Source organism: Anolis sagrei, chromosome 5 (genome assembly GCF_037176765.1).
Source record: "Anolis sagrei isolate rAnoSag1 chromosome 5, rAnoSag1.mat, whole genome shotgun sequence".
NCBI lineage: Eukaryota > Metazoa > Chordata > Lepidosauria > Squamata > Dactyloidae > Anolis > Anolis sagrei.
This window is the reverse complement of record NC_090025.1, coordinates 75,274,202-75,300,545: the sequence shown is the minus strand read 5'-3', so window position 1 is coordinate 75,300,545 and position 26,344 is coordinate 75,274,202. Positions and strand designations below refer to the sequence as shown.

The 26,344-nt window shown below is 42.1% G+C and overlaps 1 protein-coding gene, 1 long non-coding RNA gene and 1 other non-coding gene across 4 annotated transcripts in view; 2 read left to right on the top strand and 1 right to left on the bottom strand.

The window, feature by feature from the left end:
* USP46 (ubiquitin specific peptidase 46) overlaps positions 1-2,493 on the bottom strand; it is a 42,094-nt gene extending 39,601 nt beyond the window's left edge. Inside the window, exon 1 of the mRNA XM_060778517.2 lies at positions 1,978-2,493. Within this exon, the coding sequence (XP_060634500.1) occupies positions 1,978-2,013 (36 nt within the window). The 5' untranslated portion in view covers positions 2,014-2,493. The remainder of the gene's footprint in view (positions 1-1,977) is intronic.
* LOC132776642 (uncharacterized) lies at positions 1,965-25,524 on the top strand. 2 transcript variants are annotated; one of them, XR_009631624.2, is made up of 4 exons: positions 1,965-2,056; positions 20,396-20,666; positions 23,818-23,868; positions 24,505-25,524. It is a non-coding gene; the product is annotated as an uncharacterized lncRNA (long non-coding RNA). The 2 variants fall into 2 exon arrangements; XR_010910012.1 differs by lacking the exons at positions 1,965-2,056; positions 20,396-20,666 and having other exon boundaries at positions 22,143-23,868.
* Positions 23,533-23,650, top strand: LOC132777407 (small nucleolar RNA SNORA26). The gene has a single exon (XR_009631689.2). It is a non-coding gene; the product is annotated as a small nucleolar RNA SNORA26 (small nucleolar RNA).
* Positions 25,525-26,344: the final 820 nt, after the last annotated feature.

The following is a 26,344-nucleotide window of genomic DNA, read 5'->3' as shown; positions in this document are numbered from 1 at the left end:
GAATATAGGGCCCACTTTAGCCACTACAGCTCAAGGCTATGATTTGGCCAAGGTGGTCCACGCCTTGGTTACATCCAAACTGGACTATTGCAATGCGCTCTATGTGGGGTTGCCCTTGAAGACGGCCCGGAAGTTTGAACTGGTACAGCGGGTGGCTGCCAGGCTCCTTACTGGAGCAAACTATAGGGAGCATACAACACCCCTCTTAAAACAGCTTCATTGGCTGTCGATAAGTTGCTGAGCCAAACTCAAGGTGCAGGTCATGACCTATAAAGCCCTAAACAGTTCGGGCCCTGCCTATCTCTGCGATCGCATCTCCTTCTGGTTCGGGCCCCAGAATGAACAGCCACAGACCCATACCTAATATTATTTTTGCCTGCCATAGCATTGCACTTAATTCCCGGGCAAGAATTTTTGGGCTTGCACAAATCTTGGCCCGGCCTTTTAAATTTTTAATTGCCTTGAACATCGAAGATTACTTTTAATATATGTGTGTTATGGTGACAATTTTTATGCTTATATTTTGTTTGATAATCTTATGGTTATGTTGTTTTTACTCTGTATGTTTTGTGATGTTACCTGGGAACTGCTCTGAGTCCCCTTGGGGAGATAAAGCGGTATATAAATAAAGTTTATTATTTATTTATTTATTTATTTCAGTTACTTTTACCCCGCCCTTCTCAAACCCCAAGGGGGGGACTCAGGGCGGCTTACAAAAAAGGCACAATTCGATGCCTACATAGAGTACATGTACATATAAAAACAGCAATCAACATTTATCACAATTAAACAATCAATATATAACACAATCACTAAAAACTAATCACAAGCTCAGCGTGCGTCTTTCAGAGTTCCATAATTCCATTCTATTTGTCAATTCCAGTCTATCGCCACGTCCTTTTTCATCTGCCAGGTTGTCCAAATGCCTGATCCCAAATCCCTGTTGTCAGTTTTTTTCTGAAGGAAAGAAGGGATGTTGCCGATCTAATTTCCCCCGGGAGTGAATTCCACAGGTGAGGGGCCACCACCAAGAAGGCCCTGCTTCTCGTCCCCGCCAATCTCACTTGTGATAGAGGTAGGGTCGAGAGCAAGGCCTCCCCAGAAGATCTTAGATTCCGAGGTGGGACGTAGAAGGAGAGCCGTTCGGACAGATACACTGGGCCGGAACCATATAGGGTTTTGTAGGTCAAAACCAGCACTTTGAATTGTGCTCGGAATTGGATTGGCAGCCAGTGGAGCTGACATAACAGGGGGTGGTATGCTCCTTGTATGACGCTCCGGTGAGCAGTCTGGTTGCCTCCCACTGGACTAATTGAAGTTTCTGAACAGTCTTCAAAGGCAACCCCACGTAGAGTGCATTGCAGTAATCTAACCGGGATGTAACAAGAGCGTGGACCACCGTGGCCAGATCCGACTTCCCAAGGTACGGGCGCAGCTGGCGCACAAGTTTTAATTGTGCGAAAGCTCTCCCGGCCACCGCCACGACCTGGGGTTCCAGGCTCAGCGATGAGTCCAGGATCACTTCCAAACCTGCTTTGAATATCTGCTTTGAACTGAGTTATTGTAGTCGACACTGGCATATAATCCACTTCAAAGCAGATAATGTGGAGTTTTATACAGATGTGGAAAGGGGCCCTTGTCAAACTACATTTCTCAAGATCCCACAGCATTGAGCCAAGGCAGTGAAAAGTGGTGCCAAAGTGCATCAATTCAACAATGCAGATGCACCCTTAGAGACATAACTCTGGGCGGTTTGGAGTGCAGATCCCACCTATGAGGGGCCATTCCTGGAAAAGGCGGGGTTTTGCCTTGTGCAAGGAGGACTCCTCAGGGTTGGGCGGCCCCTTACTCTCAGGAAAAGGGCGGTGCTGGAAATCTGGCAAGAAGGAGCCCCACCTCCTGCTTTTTGTGCAAAATCCGATCCCCCTCCTCCTCCCAAAAAGAATCATAGCAGAGCCCTTGCCCTCCAGTACTCACCATATTACAAATGGAGGCGATGTTTCTGACAGTCATGAGTCTAAAGGTTGCAGCGATCCCCCACCGCCATCTTTATGAGGTGAAACCCGAAACGGTCATGGTTGGGGGAAGGGGGGGGGGGAGGAAGAGGAGGAGGAAAGAGAGACAGGGGCAGGAGGAAAGCTCTAGCTTGGGGATCCGAGGATCAGACGGCGGGAAGAGAGAGAGAGAGAGGGATGAGCCAAGCCTCCAGCCCTTCCTTCTCTGCCTTTGCCGGCTGCTCCTTCCTCTCTCTCCACTGCGCCGCCTCCCTAGCCCTCTCCTTATTTGCTGAACCGATCGCCTAGATCTACAGGGATCCGCTGTGTCCTGGCTAGGACTGGACTACTACTAATCCCCCTCTCCCGCTTCCTCTTCTTCTCCTTCCTCTTCCTCCTCCTCCTCTTCCCTTCTCTCCATCGCCGAGCAGCGCCCCAGTGATCAACTTTGACAGCGGCATTGAAAACAAGGGAAGGTCAATCCCCGCGAGTGGCGTGGCCGGCAACCAACCGCTTGGCCCAATTGGAGGGAGGCAGCCAATGGGGAGGCGCGGAAGGCCAAAGGGGATGGTCCCACCCACTGGGGCACCCAAGAGGAGAAGAGTTTTAGGGGGAAAGGGACCTTGGCCTGGGTTTGGCTTGAGTTCCTCCAGAAAAAATAATAATTAAGGCTTCTTCTACAATTACATCTAATGAGGCCTTGCCACTTGATGCCTGCTGTCTGTTGACAACGTTTGCCCTGTTGCAGGAGACCCCAAATTGTCTTAGGCCAGTGATGGGCAACCTTTTGAGCTTGGTGTGTTAAAATTCGCCCAAAAACTGAGTATAACTCAGGTGGGGTGTCACTATGAGAAACAAACCATAATTTCACAATATTTATAGTTTACTAGCCGTCCCCTGCCACGCTTTGCTGTGGCCCACATGGGAGTTCTGTGTGGGATGTTTGGCCCAATTCTATCGTTGGTGAGGTTCAGAATGCTCTTTGATTGCAGGTGAACTATAAATCCCAGCAACTACAATTCCCAAATGTCAAGATTCTATTTTCCCCAAAGTCCACCAGTTACGTAGGTGAATTCCCCTCCCATCTGAGGGATGGCTGATCAACAGGGGGAGAGCTCCATATTGATACCAACAGCTGCCTACCAGTAAGTGGGATTTGGGAGACTTTCAAGGTCCCCAAAAGGCACTACATCAAGATCATGAATACATGGCAGTTATGACTATTTAATTGTAGGGGCCCTTCCACACAGCACTATATCCCAGAATATCAAGACAGAAAATCCCACAATATCTGCTTTGAACTTGCTGCCGATCCAGTTCCGAGCACAATTCAAAGTGCTGGTTTTGACCTATAAAACCCTATACGGTTCCAGCCCAGTGTACCTGTCCAAACGTAGCTCTTTCTATGTCTCATCTTGGAGCTTAAGATCTTCTGGGGAGGCCCTGCTCTCGGCCCCACCTCTGTCTCAAACGGGCTTGGTGGGGACAAGGAACAGGGCCTTCTTGGTGGTGGCCCCCACCTGTGGAATTCACTCCCCAGGGAAATTAGGTTATCTTCATCCCTCCTCTCCTTTAGAAAGAAATTAAAAACATGGATGTGGGACCAGGCATTTGAGTAACTATGCGGACAATGGCAATGATGACAATGACTATGATAATGGACTATGGATAAGTTTGATGGAGTCTCCAACCACAGAATTCAGCTAGATAATGGCCACTAGACTGGTATTGTTAGCAGTTTTTAATTATATTGACTTAATGTTTTAACTATATATAATTATTGGCTTTTGTTATGTATTTTATTATGTGTACATAGAGCAGCATTTCTCAACCTGGGGGTCAGGACCCCTGGGGGGGTCGTGAGGGGGCATCAGAGGAGTCGCCAAAGACCATCAGAAAACACAGTATTTTCTGTTGGTCATGGGGGTTCTGTGTGCCCAGTTCTATTGTTAGTGGAGTTCAGAATACTCTTTGATTATAGGTGAACTATAAATCCCAGTAACTACAACTCCCAAAGGTCAAGGTCTATTTTCCCCAAATTTCACTAATGTTCACATTTGGGGATATTGAGTATTCGTGCCAAGTTTGGTCCAGATCCATCACTGTTTGAGTCCAAAGTGCTCTCTGGATGTAGGTGAACTACAACTCCAAAACCAAAGGGCACTGCCCACCAAAGCCTTCCAGTATTTTCTGTTGTGCCAAGTTTGGTTCAATTCCATAGTTGGTGGGGTTCAGAATGCTCTGTGATTGTAGGTGAACTATTTATTATTTATCGTGTCATCAGCAACCATTGTATTACAATTCTAACAGAGCAGAACAAAACACTGAGATTAAAAAGAAAAAGAAAAAAAACCACACAGATTTTGCGAATTTGGTAGTTGGTTAAATGTCCTTTGACCAGTATCTGGCCACTTGGAGTGCCTCTGGGGTTGCCGCAAGAAGGTCCTTCATCGTGCATGTGGCAGGGCTCAGGTTGCATTGCAGCAGGTGGTCAGTGGTTTGCTTCTCTCCACACTCGTATGTCGTGGATTCCACTTTGTAGCCCCATTTCTTAAGATTAGTTCTGCATCTTGTGGTGCCAGAGCGCAGTCTGTTCAGCGCCTTCCAAGTTGCCCAGTCTTCTGTGTGCCCAGGGGGGAGTCTCTCATTTGGTATCAGCCACTGGTTGAGGTTCTGGGTTTGAGCCTGCCACTTTTGGACTCTCGCTTGCTGAGGTGTTCCAGCGAATGTCTCTGTAGATCTTAGAAAACTATTTCTTGATTTAAGTCATTGACATGCTGGCTGATGCCCAAACAAGCTGGAGATGTCACTGCCTTTGGTCCTTTCACTATTGGCTGCCACTTTCCGGCGGATGTCAGGTGGTGCAATACCAGCTAAACAGTGTAATTTCTCCAGTGGTGGAAGGCGCAGATACCCTGTGATAATGCAGCATGTCTCATTAAGAGCCACATCCACTGTTTTAGTGTGGTGAGATGTGTTCTGCACTGGGCATGCATACTCAGCAGCAGAGTAGCATAGCGCAAGAGCAGATGTCTTCACTGTATCTGGTTGTGATCCTCAGGTTGTTCCATTCAGCTTTCGTATAAGAAGTTTCTGGGCTGTATGATCGTGTTCTAGAAGCATTTTCTCCTGATATTTCACTTGCATCTGTGGCTGGCATCTTCAGTGCAGAACACAAAACATCAGAAGAAAATGCTGCTGGAAAACGGCCATACAGTCCTGAAACCACACAACACCCTCATTGTGAATTATTGTGAAAAAGAACTTCCAAATGAGTGTATGTAATAAGACTACAAATCTGCAATTCTTTTTTCCCCCATTCTTCTTTCAGAAGAGGACATTGCCTATTACCCATGCCACTAACCCATTATCAATTGATATCCAACTTCCAAGACACCGGCTTCCAAAGCATTGTGAGCTCTTCACAGATCTATTTTATTGACATGGGGGAGGGCTAGGCATGGCATCACAACAAAGTCAGACTTTCCAGAGCATTGTGGAAAATTACATTTGTAATTCTCATCACCTTCGAAGTTTGACTATTGCTGCTGTCATATAACCTCAAAAAAATCTTCTGACCTTCAAGAGGGAGCCAACAGAAACAATCTTGCCCAAGGTCCATTTAGACATGGATCTTGTTGTTGTTCATTTGTTCAGTCGTCTCCGACTCTTCGTGACCTCATGGACCAGTCCACGCCAGAGCTCCCTGTCGGCCGTCACCACCCCCAGCTCCTTCAAGGTCAGTCCAGTCACTTTGAGGATGCCATCCATCCATCTTGTCCTTGGTCGGCCCCTCTTCCTTTTGCCTTCCACTTTCCCCAGCATAATTGTCTTCTCTAGGCCTTGCTGTCTCCTCATGATGTGGCCAAATTACTTCAACTTTGTCTCTAGTATCCTTCCCTCCAATGAGCAGTCGGGCTTTATTTCCTGGAGGATGGACTGGTTGGATCTTCTCGCAGTCCAAGGCACTCTCAGAACTTTCCTCCAACACCACAGCTCAAAAGCATCTATCTTCCTTCGCTCAGCCTTCCCTAAGGTCTAGCTCTCACATCCGTAGGTTACTACAGGGAATACCATGGCTTTGACTAGGCAGATCTTTGTTGCCAGTCTGATGTCTCTACTCTTTACTATTTTATCGAGACTGGACATTGCTCTCCTCCCAAGAAGTAAGCGTCTAGAAATACAAAGTCTGTCACGGCCTCCACGTTTTCTCCCTCTATTTCCCAGTTGTCAATCATTCTTGTTGCCATAATCTTGGTTTTTTTTTTTTAATGTTTAGCTGCAACCCAGCTTTTGCGGTTTCTTCTTTCACCTTGATTAGAAGGCTCCTCAGCTCCTCCTCGCTTTCGGCCATCAGAGTGGTGTCATCTGCATATCTGAGGTTGTTAATGTTTCTTCCAGCAATTTTCACCCCGGCTTTGCATTCATCAAGCCCCGCACATCGCATGATGAGTTCTGCATACAAGTTAAAAAGGTTGGGTGAGAGGATGCAGCCTTGCCGTACGCCTTTCCCAATCTTGAACCAGTCTGTTGTTCCGTGGTCAGTTCTGACTGTTGCTACTTGGTCCTTGTACAGATTCCTCAGGAGAGAGACAAGGTGGCTTGGGATGCCCATCCCACCAAGAACTTGCCACAGTTTATTATGATCCACACAGTCAAAGGCTTTAGAATAGTCAATGAAGCAAAAATAGATGTTTTTCTGAAACTCCCTGCCTTTCTCCATTATCCAGCGGATATTGGCAATCTGGTCTCTCGTTCCTCTGCCTTTTCTAAACCCATGGATCTAGTCCACACAAAATGAAGCTTTGTTAAGCTTTGGCAGGGCTTGGAAAGATGATCTATTTAGCAATTATCTTCTACAATACCTCCAGCCTCGTGGCCACATTTTCTGAATTCTGGCTTAGATTTTACAAACCAACACGAAGTCCATGAAGTGAATAAAACTCCATAAGAACAAGTAAAGTCCACAGTGCCAGGGGACTTTCTGCTGTTTTATTTGGTGCTACAAGAGATGGTTACGATTTTGCAGAGTTTTGCTTTGCACACAGATACACATTGTTTCATGCATCTCTCAATGGTCTGTTTCACACATGGATATTCATTATTGTCTGTACATGCATATTCATCATTTTTTGACAGCAGTATCAAACATTGATTAGCATATGGGAGTGTGCCATAATTTAACACCATGGACCAAAAAACTTCATATTCCTTTTCATTGCTTCAAACAACATGTGCACTCTCTTGCAAAATTAAAAACTGCCATGGAATGAAGAGTGAACAGGAATATTTGAAATTGTACAGAAGGGGTTTGTGTTTCTCACTCCTCATGCATGAAGGGTAACTTGTGAAAAGGGCTGCAGCTGCCATTCAAATCTTGCTAGATGATCTTTCAAAAATAAGGAGCAAGTTTTATTTAACATCTAGATGCAAATATTCTCAGATTTATGCATAATAAACATTCAGTTGAAGTTGATCGGGAATATAGGCAGTCCCTGAGTTACAAACATCCAACTTACAAATTACTCACAGTTAAGAACTGGGTTTTTTTTTTCAAGTCAGGAGCGACTTGAGAAACTGCAAGTTGCTTCTGATGTGAGAGAATTGGCTGTCTGCAAGGACATTGTCCAGGGGATGCCTGGATATTTGATGTTTTACCATCCTTGTGGGAGGCTTCTCTCATGTCCCTGCATGGAAGTTAGAGCTGACAGAGGGAGCTCAACCCATGATCCCCAGATTCGAACCGCTGACTTATGGTTTAACCCATTGCACCACTCGGGGCTTCTAAGAACAGGGGTGGACACAACAGGAAGTGAGAGAAATCTATCCCTCGGAAGAGAAATCCAACTCCTGGAAGAGTTATCATGGGGAAAAGGAGCTTTTTCGCCAATCCTTGTTTCCACAAACCAAATTTTTCAAAATCCAATGGGGAAAGAAAGTGAGGTCAAATCTTCTGAACAGGGGTACAGACAGCAAAACAAACACCACAGGAGTGTTAACCCTTCCCTATGTGATCCAAAGCTGATAGATAGATATGGGCTGGAGTTACACTTTAAAAATGATCCTGTTACAACTTACATACACTTTCAACTAAAGAACAAATCTACAGAACCAACCTTTATGTAACTTGGGTTCTGCTTGTATAACCATTCTCTTAAATATAGATATGTCAATTTGCCTGTTTCCTATGTCAGGCTTATTCATAAGCACACAGAAATAGCTAAGCTGCAAAATTCTCACTAACTTATACAGAATATATCCAATTTCTATGTTGGCTACAAAGAAGAGGAAACTCCAGATTCTTCTCCATATTTAATAAAGAAATCCAGGATACTAAACTCTAAGCTGAAGATTGATCGATCAGTTGATCAATTGACAGACAGACAGATAAATTGGGCAAGGAATCTAGTAACCCCTTTAAGACTGATTTATTTTAGCAAGAGCTTTTTATAAATTTCACTTGATTTCTTCAAACACACTGACAAGGTAATATCAAAGTATATTTGGAGTTACCTAGTCGTAGGATGTAGAAAGATGCAATCGGTGACACTGGCCATAAATCTTCAAACAGTTTTGAAAGATGAAACAGGTCTGCCCAGTTAGTCTGAGTTATAAAATGTAAAAGCAGTAAGTATGCTTTCCAATACTCAGTTTCCTTGAATCAAGAAATGTTGATGTGTGGAAAATTGGATGTAAGGACATATGCATTAATGAATTTAACATTATCCTTAGCCATATCTCTGCCAATGGACTATAATTTGTGAAAATATCCTAATTCAATATATCCCAATTTTACTGTCTTTCTTTGAAACTTTATTTGTTCCAGAATTTTTACTTGAAGGCATGTATAGCACATTCAGAAAAAATGTTCTGCATTTGCAATACAGTATTGCCATTTATAATATCACATGTGTGCCCATCTACTTTTTATACAGATACTGCCTTGTTTGCCCAATGCTGAGTACAGAGAGGAATTGCTGACATATTTTTATGCGCCTTCAAGTTGTTTCTGACTTATGGCAACCCTAAGGTGACGCTATAATTGAATTTTCTTGCTAAGATTTGATCAAACTGGGAACTTTCTTGGCCTTTCCCTAAGGCTGAGAGAGTGTGAGGTCACCCAGTGTGTTTTCATGATTGGGGGGGAATTCAAACCTTAGTCTCCAGAGTCATAGTACAATGCTCAAACCACTACACCAGGGGTCCTCAAACTAAGGTCCAGGGGCCAGATACGGCCCTCCAAGGTCATTTACCCAGTCCTTGCTCAGGGTCAACCTAAGTCTGAAATGACTTGAAAGCACACAACAACAACAACAACAACAACAACCCTATCTCATCAACCAAAAGCAGGCCCATACTTCCCATTGAAATACTAATAAGTTTATATTTGTTAAAATTGTTCTTCATTTTAATTATTGTATTGTTTTTAAGTAATTTTTGCACTACAAATAGGATATGTGCAGTGTGCATTGGAATTCATTCATGTTTTTTTCAAATTATAATCCAGCCCTCCAACAGTTTGTGGACCCCTGCACTACACCATGTTGGCATTCATTGCTGACACAGGATGGTATAAATCACATTGAAGGATGAGCAAATAAATGCATCTTTGTTGTTGTGAGTGATGTTATATAGAACCAGATGGTGATGGATGCTGCTTCTATCTACACTATCAGCATGGATAATGCTTAAAGGATGATCAGAATTCCAACTCAGCAGTGTTTTTGACAGTACACTTCCTTCTTCATGATTCCACATAGTTTCCATTATTGTTTGTATCAATCATTCCCAAACTTGTTCCTCCAAATGTTTTGTGCTTCAGCAGCCACCGCCAGCCAAAACAGTAAGGAATTTGGAGAGCAGAAGTCCAAAACATGGGGATGGCCGTAATTTGGGAGCCAACTGGTTTAGATGTTTTTCACCATGAATGGTGTGGGTTGTGTCTTCACAATCCTTGTAGAATGAGGAATCGGTCCACCCCCCCCCCCCCCCGTGGTCTGGATCACATAAGTTCTTTTTATAGCTTACTGAATGAGTTGCATTTTTAATATCAGTCTGGAATGGAACCAAAACAAGAACTAACACACAAACATCTAGGCCCTCATAGTTCGTTAATCTTTTAAAATGCTGCAGGATTCCTGTGGACCATAAAACTCATGCAGCCCACCTGTTCTTTTTTTTTATCAGCTGGGAAAGCAAGAAATGCCAGTTTTCAAAACAATGCTGGGAGTATAAGAGCATGAAAACTGTTCCCATTGTATCCCATTATTGCAAACAAGCAGTCCTCTGTTTCCCTTTTGTGGCAAAACAAAAAGAACTATGTGTAACACAATTGTGCCTGCATAATTTAGGGCAAGGTCAAAAGAAGTCTGATCACATTTCATTTTAGTTTGCTTATCATTTGGCTACCAACCAAGGTGTTGCCAGAAGACTTCTACTTTGTGGTGTGGCTGTGATAAAGGTGAAGAGACCCTAACAATGCCTACCTTAACTATCATTGCTTTGAATGTTTCAAGTACAATTTTTTTCTTCCCACCCCACTTAGATGGGATGACCAGTGCTCCATGATAACTTGGAACATCAACATTTGATTTTAAAAACTATTCACAGCTCCTTTTCTCCAGGTAAGCAGAATAACAGTGGAGCAATAAGCAACTTGCTGACCAGGAGCATAGTCAGAATGGTCAGAAACAGATAAATAGGTCTTGTTGAGACAACTAGTACGAGTGTCAGGGTTTGAGCACTGGGTTATGACTCTGGAAACCAGGGTTTGATTCCCTGCTTGGCCATGGAAAACCACTGGATGTCACATGCTCCCAGTCCTAGAAAACCTTGTGATATGTTCACCTTGGGGGTCACCATAACTCAGATCAACTTGAAAGCACACAACAACAAAAATATCTTGTTGGGAGAAGTTTGTCAAAAGTGATCAGAAACAGATACAGGCTTTTATCATCAGTTACCTGGATCAAAGTAATAGGACAGGAAAAGAGATTTAAAGATGGGCTCAAAGTCAATCTTAAAAAACTCTGGCATAGATACTGAGAACTGGGAAGCCCTGACCCTTGAGCACTCCAGCTGGAGGTCAGCTGTGACCAACAGTGCTGTAGAATTTGAAGAGGCATGAATGGAGGGCGAAAGAGAGAAATGTGCCAAGAGGAAGGCTCATCAAGCCAACCCTGACCGGGACCGCCTTCCACCTGGAAACCAATGCTCTCACTGTGGGAGAACATGCAGATGAAGAATAGGGCTCCACAGTCACCTACACACACCCCGCCAGTACACCGATCTTGGAAGACAATCCTACTTAGACAATGAGGATCATCTAAGTAAAGTAATAGGTTTTATCTACTCCAATATTGGTTATTTTACAAAATATTGGCATATCAATTTCACTGGATATGTCAATAAAATATTGGATGATTGGTAAATGTTTTTGTAATACTTTTCTGTAAACATTAATTTTTCTCTCTCTTGTTGTTTCTCTGAAATTAAAAATTGAACTATCTCCTTGTATAGTATCCTGAGCATATACTACATTTTATTGGGTAACTAGCTTAGGTACCCAGCATTGCCCAGGTTATTTGAAAAAGTCAGTTTTTAAATTGTACAAAATGCGTAAGGTTGTGGATTAAGTACTACTGATTTCATCCCAAATTAACCCCCAAAAATTAGTGCCTTTGTAAAGAAGGTCAAAATGAAGCTGTCTTTGCATGTGGAGATCAGCAACCTTTGCATACATAATATTTATCTTAATTATAGCTGTTAATTGGTTAAAAATGTTCCCTGCTTCCTATGATATAAAACCACGAGTAAGGCTGCAGCTGTGACCTCATCCCTGGGTAATACATTCAGAGAAGTAATCATGAATTATACTAGCCCAGGAGTCATATAACAGGGCCAAATTCTACATGTTGGGCAAGTTTGCTCTAGATGCATCATCAGTGGGGTTCAGTGTGCTCTCTGGCTGTAGGGTAAACTACAAGTCCCAGTATGGTGAGTCAGTCTCCACAAACCCTCCAGTAGGTTGAGTTAGTCATGGCGGTTCTGTATGCCAAGTTTGGTCCAGGTCCATCCTCAGTGGAGGTCAAAGTTTCTGTGGTTATGGGTGAACTACAGCTCCCAGAAAGGAAGTTCACTTCTCCACAAACCCTTCCAGTAATCAAATTCTGGCATATTAGGTATGTGTGCCAAGTTTGGTCCAGATCGATCGATGTTTGGGTTCACAGTGCTCTCTGGATATAGCTGAATTACAACTCCTCCAAATCAAGGTGATTTTCCCCCAAAGATCTCCAGTATTGTTTTGACAATTTTGGGGGCTTTGTGTGCCAAGTTTGGTCCAATTTCATCTTTGGTGGAGATAGTGGGCGGGGTCATGCAAATTCCACACCAATGGAGAGAGTAAGAAACACAGGGATGTCTGTGGTGGAGGAAAAAGAGAAAATCTAGGATGAAATTGTCTCTGTATAAAAGCCTTCACTTGGGTACTGGGCAGTATTGTGTTTGTGGAGGACATTGGCAGGCTTCTTGTTCATGGCACTCACCTGCAATGTCATTGGAGGGAGGGCCATTGGTGTTTCCTGCGTAGTGGGAGCTATAGCTGTTTGTGGAGGCAGAAGCCTATCTGTGCAAGTGGACACCACAGCAACACAGACACACATACATATTTTCACTTTTATTATGTTTATACATTAACTTTCATTACCCGATGCCTGTTTTTCAACTCTTGGCCATGCTAATTGCAAGTTTTAGAAGTTATAGCACAAAAAGTAACTTTCTCAGGCTCTGAAAAGTTCAATGGACAGCATCAATAAGTAGACATTAGAACTTGTGCCATGAAGGGATAAAACAAGTGCTTTCAATAATGAGAAGAGAAATGCAGAGTTTGTTCCCCTTTCTTTTCCTTCTTCAGTTTGAGAGTTGTTGTTATTGTTTATTCGTTCAGCCATGTTTTTTCCTTATTCCCTCCCTTCCCTTCCCCTTTTTCCCTCCTCCAGTTATGAGAAGGTCCCCTTCACAATGTCTTTGTGACCTCATGGACCAGCCCATGCCAGATATCCCTGTCAGCCATGACCACCCCCAGCTCCTTCAGTCAAGCCAGTCACTTCAAGGATACCATCCATCCATCTTGCCCTTGGTTGGCTCCTCTTCCTTTTTCCTTCCATTTTCCCCAGCATCATACTCTTCTCTAAGCTTTCCTGTCATCTCATTATGTGGCCAAAATACTTCATCGTTGCCTCTAATATCCTTCCCTCCAATGAGCAGTCGGGCTTTATTTCCTGAAGTATGGACTGGTTGGATCTTCTCGCTGTCTAAGGCACTCTCAGAATTTTCCTCCAACATCACAGTTCAAAAAGTCTATCTTCCTTTGTGCAGCATTCCTTATTTGAGAGTTAGCAGTACTGTAGTTAGCAAAAGTGGATTTGCCTGCATTTATCAGATAAAACAGTCAATTACCAATTACTTAACAACATTGAGACATTGGAATAAAGTTATATACAGACAAGTTATTAGATCTATTTCATATCTACATAATTATCAGATCATTTTACAGTCAATCCACTTATCTACAGATACGCTGTGAAGTGTGATTATCTTATAACATATCCCATGAGCTCTGCTACCTTGCTTCTTAATTGCACTTCATTAAAGTTGTATTTCTGATGCAAATTAAAGCCTTTGTAAAGAAAGTCAAAATGAAGCTGTCTTTGCATGTGGAGCTCAGCAACCTTTGCATATATAATATTTATCTTTATTATAGCTGTTAATTGGTTAAAAATGTTCCCTGCCTCCTATGATATAAAACCATGAGTAAGGCTGCAGCTGTGACCTCATCCCTGGGTAATGCATTCAGAGAAGTAGTCATGAATTATACTAGCCCAGGAGTCATATAATAGGGCCAAATGCTACAGAAAATGTTAATATTTTCCACAATCATATGGTCTCCCTTCTTTACTGCCAATTTGCTAAAACATGCAATTAAGCAGAGAAGACAAAGATGGCAGATCTATTTTTTAAACTGCCTGTGGGAAAAAGGGTTTAGAGAAATGCCTGGCAGACATCTATTAGCCACGAGAGCTAAACAAAATCTCCCAAAATAGTACTCCTCTCAATATCAAAGGCTGAGGAATAACCCTGGAACAATAGCCTTCACATGCAACAGCAGGCTGGTTATTCCTAAAAACAGAGCACCATTTCAATCTTCTCATATTCATAGTTATACTAACTTCATTGGAGTTGTCCTCTGAAGTACAGTCAGGCTTCCTAAATTGCACACTTGACTTTTGAAGATTTCATTATTTGCGGATTTGATGAAAACATTATCTTGAGTAATGTATACGTCCTCCAGTTAAACTCTATGAGCAACTTCTGCATAAAGTTAATCTGGACAATCTTTAGGTCCTTCAGTGCAATTCTATGTTCAACCTTTGGTGGAAGTTGACCATAGTCATGCTGGAACACTCAAAGATTCCAAGATAGGTGTTCTTTTAGGTCAAAAAGCTGATTTTTTAAAAAAATTCAGGTGTTAACTCTTATAAGGATCCTGGGCCTCTAACTCCAGGGAATGTGACAGACTGATTGTAAATGGTATTTGGCTGCTTTGTTGTTCATTTGTTCGGTCGTCTCCGACTCTTCCTGACCTCATGGACCAGCCCACGCCAGAGCTCTCTGTTGGCCGTCACCACTCCCAGCTCCTTCAAGGTCAGTCCAGTCACTTCAAGGAAGCCATCCATCCATCTTGCCCTTGGTCGGCCCCTCTTACTTTTGCCTTCCACTTTCCCCAGCATCATTGTCTTCTCTAGGCTTTGCTGTCTCCTCATGATGTGGCCAAAGTACTTCAACTTTGTCTCTAGTATCCTTCCCTCCAATGAGCAGTCGGGCTTTATTTCCTGGAGGATAGACTGGTTGGATCTTCTCGCAGTCCAAGGCACTCTCAGCACTTTCCTCCAGCACCACAGCTCAAAAGCATCTATCTTCCTTCGCTCAGCCTTCCCTAAGGTCCAGCTCTCACATCCGTAGGTTACTACAGGGAACACCATGGCTTTGATTATGCGGATCTTTGTTGCCAGTGTGATGTCTCTACTCTTTACAATTTTATCGAGATTGGACATTGCTCTCCTCCCAAGAAGTAAGCGTCTTCTGATTTCCTGGCCACAGTCTGCACCTGCAGTAATCTTTGCACCTAGAAATACAAAGTCTGTCACGGCCTCCACATTTTCTCCCTCTATTTTCCAGTTGTCAATCATTCTTGTTGCCATAATCTTGGTTTTTTTGATGTTTAGCTGCAACCCAGCTTTTGCGCTTTCTTCTTTCACCTTGATTAGAAGGCTCCTCAGCTCCTCCTCGCTTTCAGCCATCAGAGTGGTGTCATCTGCATATCTGACATTGTTAATGTTTCTTCCAGCAATTTTCACCCCAGCTTTGCATTCATTTGGCTGCTAGCAAACCACATTCCAGTGTCATTTCCTTACTAGACACTGCTGAAGAGTAAAATGGGCAGGATAGGATGACCCCTTCCTTGCTTCTCTCTTATCAGCAAATTAAGACATTCCTATTCTAAAAGGCTACTGGGAATTGCATGCAATGGGCATAATATGTATGTATATACTCGAATATAAGTCTACTTTTCAACCCCTTTTTAAGGCTGAAAAGACCCTCTCGGCTTATACTCCAGTGAGGGTTCTGGTGGGAAGGCATGGGACTGAAAGAAGGGCTTATTTCAGCCCCACGCCTTCCTGCCTGGACCCTCACCTCTCTGCACAACAATCCAGCTCTCCTTCCTCTCCTCCTCTCTCGTGCAACACGCATCTTCCTCTCCTCCTCTCTGGTACCAGTCTTTCCCACTTTTCCTTATTCATATACACACATTTCCCCAAAATGTATAGTTAAAATAAACTATTGTGATTATTGGAAGGATATGTAAGCATATTTACATTGAAGGTTAGAATAATGCTTTAATCAGAGTTGGATAGTCTTATCTTAAATTACAGTTTTATGTAAATATTCAAAAAAACATTTTGTACTACTGATGCCTCAATTAATGTAATCTTATTGATATCTATTTTTATTTTGAAATTTACCAGTAGCTGCTGCATTTCCCACCCTCGGCTTATACTCGAGTCAATACGTTTTCCCAGTTTTTTGTGGTAAAATTAGGTGCCTTGGTTTATATTCGAGTTTGCTTATACTCGAGTATATACAATGTATACACACACATACATATGTCTGTCTGTACCACAAAGGTTGTTTCCAGGTGAAGTGGTCCTTTGTCATTTCACTGGATTGGCTATGGCTAGGTGGAGTGTCCCTCTGTGATGTCACTGGGAAAAAAGTGACATGTGTATGAGGGGAATGAGACAAAGAAAGGTATGAGGAGAGGAAAAGAGAAAGGGATGAAAACACTCAGATATATATACTAATTAGTATGTATGTGTACACCCATATATATGCACACATATACACTTTTAATGTATTAAAACTGTAATTTCATAACATAATTGTTTCTTAAAATAACATTTTACATTTCTATTCATCTCTGCATGTTTTCATCTGCTCTTATTTTAATATTCTGCAAACCTCCTTGAGACTCAATTGTATGGAAAAGTGGAATACAAGTGGATTGAGATCATGCTGATGAGCATTTGCTAATAGCAGTAATAGTCAACTGATGTTTTTTTTTAAAAGAAGGGAACTAAATATGGAAGGTGACTGTAGCAGAGATTAAACCCAGGCACCACCTGTAGATTGAGGAACAGTAAATACACCACATCTTGAAGAAGATGACATGGCTCCATATCCCATAGGAGTGCACATTTGCCTCTGCAATACTTGGCTGCATATAAAGCAAATATTATAATGGCATAATTAAGTCATCAGTATGCATGCTCTCTCTCTCTCTCTCTCTCTCATTCAGATTAGATCTTGGAGCACTGCGCTAGAGACTTGCCACCACCCGGGAAAGGGGGTGCATAATATCTGTTTGAAAAGTCCCAAAATAAGTTTGGTTCTTTCAATGAAGGCCTGGCGATTGAAATGCAAAATGATGCTTCTGTTTTTGTAATGTGCATATTATTTCCGCGTGCACTCCTTCCCTTCCAGGATTTGTTAATTGCAGAGAACATCCACTGTAGAAGTCAAATAGTGGGTTATTGTGACAGCATGTGGGTGGACAACCGAACATGCGCTCTTTTCAGTGTAATGTTACAAAACCTATACTTGTAGCTACTAATACATCTGTGCATTTACAGCGACTCATGGTCCCACATCAAATTGTAGTAATAATGCCTTTAATTTCTTGAATGGGTTATTTATAGCATTTGGCAGCTATATTGCTTCAGTGTTTCAAAGTAACTTGATTACGTGATGGTATCAGCTATTACAGATTGTGACCCACCAAGTCAAACTCAGTTCATTAGCTATGCATTGCATTACAACTAATCCTTTTCATATAATCCCAAAAGGTGGCAGAAACAAGAAATTAGCTAAAACTTGTGGCAGGGTAACATATCTGTTTCTCAGACATGTTTCTGTATTTCTATTGGTTGATCTCCAGATTTGGAGGCCACTTTTGCACTGTAGAGTAGTTTAGGTTTGAGAGAAATAGGTTACCAGGGATTTACCTTACACACATTTTTATGCACAACATTTAAAAAGTAAAAGTCTCTGAAATGAAGGTGGCAGTTTGATTTCTTTTACTAGTGCATTATGAAATAATATTTGCAAGGATTATGGGCCAAATGTCATATAACACTATGTAACAAAATTTGGGAGCCCCTGGTGGTGCAGTGGGTTAAAGCACTGAGCTGCTGAGCTTGTTGATAGAAAGGTCGCAGGTTCGATTCCGGGGAGCGGCGTGAGCTTCCGCTGCCAGCCCTAGCTTCTGCCAACCTAGCAGTTCGAAAACATGCAAAATGTGAGTAGATCAATAGGTACCGCTCCGGCGGGAAGGTAACGGCGCTCCATGCAGTCATGCCAGCCACATGACCTTGGAGGTGTCTACGGACAACGCTGGCTCTTCGGCTTAGAAATGGAGATGAGCACCACACCCCAAAGTCAGACATGACTGGACTTAATGTCAGGGGACTACCTTTACCTTTACCTTAACAAAATTTTAAAATTTTTGTTCCTAATTTGAAAGTGTTATTTCCTGTTTAATTGTGTGGTATTTATTTTGAAAGTAGTTGTTATACTCCAAAAACCTTAATTTTTGTGGCTGCCACAAATGGTGTTAAATTGGTTGAGATTCTCTAGGCTCTTCCAGACAGGCCCTATATTCCAGGATCTGATCCCAGGTTTTCAGTTTATCCCAGATTATCTGGCAGTGCGGACTCATATAATCTGAACATGGGATCAGATTGTAGGATATAGGGCCCTATGAGTTAATTAATTGAAAAACAATAGCAAAATGTCCCATGTTTTTACGATAGAACCAATTAGGAAATGAAATTCATAACCCAGGAACAAAAATTGTGTTAGACAATGTGGTAGACCTCACAACCTCTGAGGATGCTTGCCATAGATGCAGGTGAAACGTCAGGAGAGAATGCCTCTAGAACATGGCCATATAGCCTGAAAAAACCTACAACCCAGTGATTCCAGCCATGAAAGCCTTTGACAATAGAATGTGGTAGTAACTTGTATCTCTTATATAAAATGACCAATAAATAAATAAATATCTAGCTATGGATGATAGACTCTGTGAATATGAAGGGCTGAATATACTTGTATGAAAAGTCACAGCAGCCAGGTAAGATCTCATTCTTTGGCATTTGGGTCCATCCATTATGCAAAGGTGGTTTTACGGGCCCATGGTTGGCCCCTTCCACACAGCTGTATAAAATCCGCATTGAACTTTATTATATTGCCATGTGGACTCAGAAAACCCAGTTCAAAGCAGATAATGGGCTGTTCCACACAGCCATATAATATAGAACATCATGAGTGCCTTGGGCTGCGAGAAGATCCAACCAGTCCATCCTCCAGGAAATAAAGCCCGACTGCTCATTGGTGGGAAGGATACTAGAGGCCAAGATGAAGTGCTTTGGCCACATAATGAGGAGATAGGAAAGCTTAGAGAAGACAATTATGCTGGGGAAAATGGAAGGAAAAAGGAAGAGGGGCTGACCAAGGACAAGATGGATGGATGGCATCCTTGAAGTGACTGGATTGAACTTGAAGGAGCTGGGGGTGGTGATGGCTGACAGGGAGCTCTGATGTGGGTTGGTCCATGAGGTCACGAAGAGTCGGAAACGACTGAACGAATGAACAACAACAATAGCAGATAATCCTCTTTATCTGCTTTGAACTGGGTTATCTGAGTTCCCACTGCCATATAATCCTGTTTATACAGGTATGTGGAAAGGGCCATTGCAGATTATCAACCGTGATATTCTGGGTTATATGGCTGTGTGGAAGGGCCCTTTTTCTCAGGCCCTATATCCCAGGATCTGATCCCAGATTTTCTGCTTTAAACTGGATATGTGTCCGCACTGCCAGATAATCTGGGATAAACAGAAAAGCTGGGCTCAGATCCTGGGATATAGGGCCTCTCTGGAAGGACCTTTAGGCCCTTTTCAAACACACTAAATGTAGCCAGAACAAAGCCGGGTTGTTTTGACTGCAATTGTAACCCTCAAACAGAAATCTGCAATTTGTCTCAAAGCAACCTGTTACAGTGTTGAAGAAGTTCCTCCCGACCTTTCAAGTTGCAATTTCAAGCATTGCAAATATGTTGCAGCTCCTTAGGGCCCTTCCACAGAGCCATATAACCCAGGATATCAAGGCAGAAAATCCCACAATATCTGCTTTGAACTGAGTTATGAGTCCACAATGCCATATAACCCAGTTAGACTCATAGAGTTGGAAGAGACCTGATGGGCCATCCAGACCAACCCCCTGCCAAGAAGCAGGAAAACTGCATTCAAAGCACCCCCGATAGATGGCCATCCAGCACACTCCGGGGCAGAGTTCCACTGCTGAACTTATGTTCAGCAGTGGAACTTCCTTATGTTCAGATGGAATCTCCTTTCTTGTAGTTTGAAGCCATTGTTCAGCGTCCTAGTCTCCAGAGAATTAGAAAACAAGCTTTCTCCCTCCTCCCTATGACTTTCTCTCACATATTTATACATGGCTATCACGTCTCCTCTCATGTCTCCTTCTCTTCTTCATGCTAAACATGCCCAGCTCTTTAAGCCGCTCCTCATAGGGCTTGTTCTCCAGACCCTTGATCCTTTTAGTCGCCCTCCTCTGGACACAATTCAAAGCAAGTAAGGTTGGATTTTATTCAGCTGTGTGGAAGGGGGCTTAAGACTGACATCGCTTGCCGTAACTGGAATGAATTGTGCTATAAATCCAATAATTTCCAGTCATCAGCATTTTAAATAGTCTTTTCTAATTCAAAGAATGGAATAGCTTCTTCCCGCCCAAAAAACTCACCTCGTCCCACCCCAGCGCGCGCAAGCCTCTCCGTTCCATCCAATGAAATCTCTAGCTAGAGCAGGGGCGCCACGTGATTGGATGGACAGGACGCTCTTGCTCCCGCCTCCCGTCTCTTCGATCTGGGACCAGCGCTAACCACGGGGCGCGCGCAGAGGGATCAAATCTCGCGGGATTTGCCTGGCACTATATAAACTCCCTGCAGGCACGCAGTCGGCCTTTTCCGTCTCTTAGAGGGTGAGTGTGTGGTCACATTGTTGCTTTCCGTGCTGAGCTTATTGACTGTGCAAATCAAGGTGGGAGGGAGGGCCAAGAGGGCAAGAGAAAGGGGAGAAAAGCTGTTGCTTATGGAGCAGAGGTGGCTTGTTTTGGGCTGCATCTGCATTGTAGAATTAATGCAGTTTCATATCACTTTAACTGCTATGGAATCCTGGGAGTTGGAACTCTCTTGGCCAATGAAGGCGAGAGATGCTGTAAAAGTACAATTGTGATTCCATGACATGGCAATCAAAGGAGTCCAACTGCATTAATTCTATGGTGCAGATGCCCCCTTTTAATCTTGATGGTTCATGGCAGATTATTTATTTACTTACTATATTTGTATACTTCTCAGTATACAAAAATAAATATATAGTATTTATTTACTATATTTGCCCTTCTCGGCCTGCAGGCGATTCAAGGCGGTTTACAGAAGCAACAATTCATTCAAATAGTTTCTCTAATTATTATTTAAAGAGAAAAGTCTACAAATTTAACTGTTAATCGATTAGTATTTATATAAACAAGACTATTCCGTGTCGTTACATTGTGCTACCTCTCTTTTGTACCACACTAGACTTATATAATTGTATATAATGAATTGCTACCAGGCACAATTCAAAGTGCTGTCTTTGGCCTATAAAGCCTTAAACATCCCCGGCCCAATTTGCCTGTCTGAATGCATCTCCCCTTATTTTTTTTAATTTTTATTAATTTCTCCAATACAATACAATACGAACAATACAATTTCAACAATACAATACGAACCTTAGCCATCTAAAAGATAACATCAAAAACTGTTTACAATTTTTATGGCTAGGATACAGGTTCCAATTGTGCATCCCTTTACCGTATATCTTGATGAATAACCCCTTTAAACCCCCATCCCACCCTCTTCCCATCTTCCCTCTATGAACCATTGCAGAGATTAAGTCCTGCCATTGTCACAGGCGCGATTGGTGGGGACAAGAGACAGGGCCTTCTTGGTGATTTCCCCCCCAGCTATGGAAATCCCTTCCTGGTGAGATCAGATCGGCCCCCTCCCACCTGTCCTTCAGAAGGATGGTAAAAACTTGGCTGTGGGACCAAGCTTTCGGAACAGGGCAATAAAGCAGCAATAGGAAAGATTACCAGGCCGATTAGATTTCACACAGATGACCAAGATTGTTTTAAATAGTGTATTTTAATATTGAGATAAATGTTTTTAATGTTTATGTATGCGTATATGAATTTTTGTCCCAGCATTGAATGTTTGCCGTATATGCTGAGTCCCCTTCGGGGTGAGAAGGGCAGAATATAAATGTTTTAAATAAATATAACCAATCTGTATGCAATCATCCCAATCTTATTAATTGATGCTACCTTATCCATTGTTTAAACATTCTTGAATTTTGGGTGGGTGCCTAACACAAAATACAAGTTGTGTGTGTGTGTGTGTATATATATATATATAATAAAAATACAATAACAGGGATTCTGAGAGCTGAAGTCCAAACTGCCTGAAAGACAGAGTTAGGGAAACCTGTGGTCCTCTGGTTATTTGTGACATGGATTCCCAAAAGCCCCAGCCAGTTTGTCCTATAGTCAGGAATTCAGGAAGCTAAAGTCCTAAATACTTGTAGGAACACAGGCCTGGTCTAGGTGCAGATCCAGAACTCGTAGTAATGCCGGATTGCTGTCTGTAGATTGGATTAAGCCCAATCCATTGTATGCTACCTTTCCCTTATACTCTATGCTTGGATAGGAGTTGCAATTCTGTAGCACTTGGTGGGGAAAAGGGTTAGTGCACATTGACACTGAAAATAAGTTACTTTAGCATTGCTACGTGTATTTCTTTTCCTCTTGTTTCTTTCCCCAATATTAAAATTTAGGTACTGTTCCATTATCTGGGCGGAGAAAGATAGTTCATTTTACGGAGAGGGGGGTACATGCTGAAGGATTAAAACCATTTCCTCCTGTTTTCCTGTTATTCCCCTCACCCATGTCATTGTCTTGGTAATAACCATCATGACATGGGAAGTGGGGGAGGGGGTAATGCTTGTCCTCCTTCAACCCCCGTCCCCAATAAAATGGACTATCCATCTCTGTCTAGGCCCCCTTTTAGAGTCTGCCTTGATAATGGAACAGTATACCAAAATGTACTGTATATTTTGGGTTCTACATAGCAGTTGCTTTGAATGTTTGCATATTACTCTGGTGCACTCATTATTTTGGCCATATTTTACATTGTACTTAGTGCATTGCCTGAAATTACTCATTTCCACCCAAAAGGTTTTGGGTATGCTCCACAAATTGTTGGATTACATAGGGCAGAACTTGTTCTTATTTGATAAATCCATGATCATAAGAGGAGCAGACTAGTGAAATAATGGGTGATAAAGAAAACAACTAAAAGGAGGTGCAGGGTTGAGAGGGGAGGAAGATAGCTTTGTATTTATTCAGAAGTGAGGATTTATTTGGATTTTTTGGTGTAAAGAGTAGAAAAAATGTGGAAATACCTCAACTAAAAGCATTGTTCCTAAAGTGAAATGAAGACTAGTGAGTGATATGAAATGGACAACACGCCCAGACAGAACTTTGTGTTACTATATAGTCTTCACTCTGAAGAGAGCTCTTTTAACAATAAGTATTCTTGAAATTGTTTCCTGTTTACTTCTGTTTTTAAAACAGCTTGTTCTGGGCCTAAAAACTCAAGGGGTCCAAACTATAGCAGAATGACCCTATGCCTTCTGGACTGAGTTGGGCACAGTCAGCCCTGGTGTCTGCACATAGTTCAAATTTGACCAACCCTGGTATAATGAAAGAGTATTGTATATGGATTGTATAGGCTTCCCCCTTTTCAGCTTTGCCCTCTTAAAGCTGGTGGTGCTTTAAGTGGCCAACACAGAGGGGTAGAGAAATTCTCTTTTAAACCCAGAGGAGAGGATGGCACTTTCCTCTGGATCCTGTCAGGAGGAACAAACATGACATATATTTGATATCTGGAATATTACATAACATTGATCTAGAATTGCTGTTGTCCTCTTTGTCCGTTGAAGCAAGTATATGAGTCAGATTATTAATGGAATATAAGATAAAATGAGTTTTTACTCTCTTTTTTTAACATGAATACTTGCATGTTTATCAACAGCTTTGAAAGGGGGCACTGACATGACTGTGTTCTGAAAACTCAAGCACCTGGGTAAGTGGTATGATCAGCTACACGTGAATAGACTACAAATGACTCAGTCAAAATAGCATGAGTAATAGGGAAAGTTCATTGCCAGGTGAATCTTGAGTACATATTCATCAGTATTGAGTTCTCCGATTGCTGCAAAATGTAGAAGGTGGGAAACGTTACTGGTAAAATTTCTAAGAATCTAGGGCCCCTTCCATATTGCTGAACAAAATTCCACATAATCTGTTTTGAACTGGAATATATGGCACCAAGTTCAAAGCAGATATTGTGTGATTTTCTGCCTTGATATTCTGGGTTATTTGACTGTGTGGAAGGGCCCTCAATTGGGAGCAGCATGTACTATAGGACACAATTCGGTAAGAACAATGAATAAAAGGCAAGGTGTGCATATATTGCTGTTCCGATTTACTACCCCCAAATGATTTATGAAAGCTTTATAATAGGGAGATTTGTAGGTATGATTTATTGTGACATCTGCATGTGGTGACAAACATGTAAATCCTAATGTGCTACCACTTTAGCAAGGAGTATTTCAGGGTAGGAAGAAAGTTATTCAAAGTTAGTGCCACTGTTAGATTTCTACAATGTGTTTTATGTGTAGGATTGCTTCTAAATAATTTCTTTGTTTTTTCCCCACAGCAAAATAAATAAACAAAGAGAGAGAGAGACCCAACATTTAAAGCGTGGAGGAGTTTTCACAACAGAAGATGTAATGAATGCTTTGTACTTAACTGATGTTACTCCAGTTAGCTCTTCTTCCATTCCTCACTATTGTGCATTGGCAGGTGGGCTGCCACTGCACACTCTCGTGTGTGTGTGTGTGTGTGTGTGACATGACCTAGGGCAACCATCCATTGTCAGTCTAGCTGAAAATTTAAATAATGGGAAGTTATTCTTCCTCTTCACTGGCTCTGGTATTTCTCAAAAGTTTGTTTTTTATCAATGAGCCAGTACCTTTTGGGCAGAAAACATGCACATACATTAGGATGCTTGTGGAATTCAGTTTAAATTATTTCCTCTATAGAGGCAAGAATTGAACATTTATAATTTAACTATATTCCAAAACTGGGTTTTTCAAGCTGCTAATAGCTATGAGGTTTCTGCTTGGATAAATAAGTAAGGTAGAATAGGCTTCAATCAATAGGAATGGGCTGTGGCTCACCTAGTTAGTAGCCAGCTGCATTAAATCACTACTGACCAAGCGGTCATGCGTTTGAAGCCAGCCTGGGTCAGAGTGAGGTTCCAACCATAAATAGTCTAGCTTGCTGTTGGCCTATGCAGCCTGAAAGATAGTTGCATCTGTCAAGTAGGAATTTTAGGTACTGCTTTATGCGGGGAGGCTAATTTAACTAATTTACGACACCATAAAACCTTCCAGCAGTGTGAGTAAGAATGAGGAAGTACTCAATCAAGGACAGAGTGTCACAAGTAGACAATGAAGCAGCAGGTCCCCTGTGTCTGAAATTGAGCATACCCTCATGAAGCCGGAAAGCTGGATGTTAAATTGCCTCTGTGTTTGTCTATATATGTTGTATGTCTATGCCATTAAGTGTTTGCTGTGTGTATGTGTATTGTAATGCGCCCTGAGTCCCCTGTGGGGTGAGGAGGGTGGAATATACTGTAAATAAATAAATCTATTTTGGCTGCAATTATAGTGAACCTTTGTAAGAAATTCATTTGAGCCTTTGACTAAAATAATATGCTGTCATTGAAATCTGTTTCAGGGACTGATCTGAAGCTGGCCACTTATAGTAAAGTGCAGTGGGGTTATAAGATTGTCTTTGTTCAAATGCAAAACTCTGAAGGAGAAGTTGGTAGTATTCTTGGAGCCATGCTGCTTGAGATGGGGAGCAGCTTTACAGAAGCCCAAGATCTGCCTTAGAGCCATGCCTATGATAACAGTAGCAGATAGTTGGGATCAAGCGAAGTCAGTGTGTAACTCTTGGCACTGTTCACGTACTCTTTTGAAGGTTAAATATCCTCAGCTCACAGAACACAAGTTTAGGAAACTTAGCTACAATATGTTTCCATAGAAACTACTTTTTAGATTTGCTTGGAATTTTGAGCCACAAAGTAATTTATCCAAAATAACTTCCATCAAAAGCTCTTAGTAAGCACAAAGACTTATGATCATGGGCTTTGTATGAGATGTAAACATTGTTTGAACTTGATGGATCAACTGTGTTGTTTTGTACAAGATGGAAAGGTGGTGTTGGAGCATAATCAGAGGATGATACCAAGACTTTGTTTCATTATGTTAGCATTGATTTCCATTTGTGAAATAAATGATTTAAAAAAGCAACTACTTTGTGTTTTGACTGTTGTTAAAAGTGTCAATTAGGAATCTGTCCACAGAGTATCCACATTTTACAATGACTCTTTTAGGTTGGGAGATTTGTGGGTTCCCAACCTTTATTTGACCAGGGACCAAACCAGTTTTTGGTCAACTTTAGATACTATTTGGTTATTTAGGGTGCTG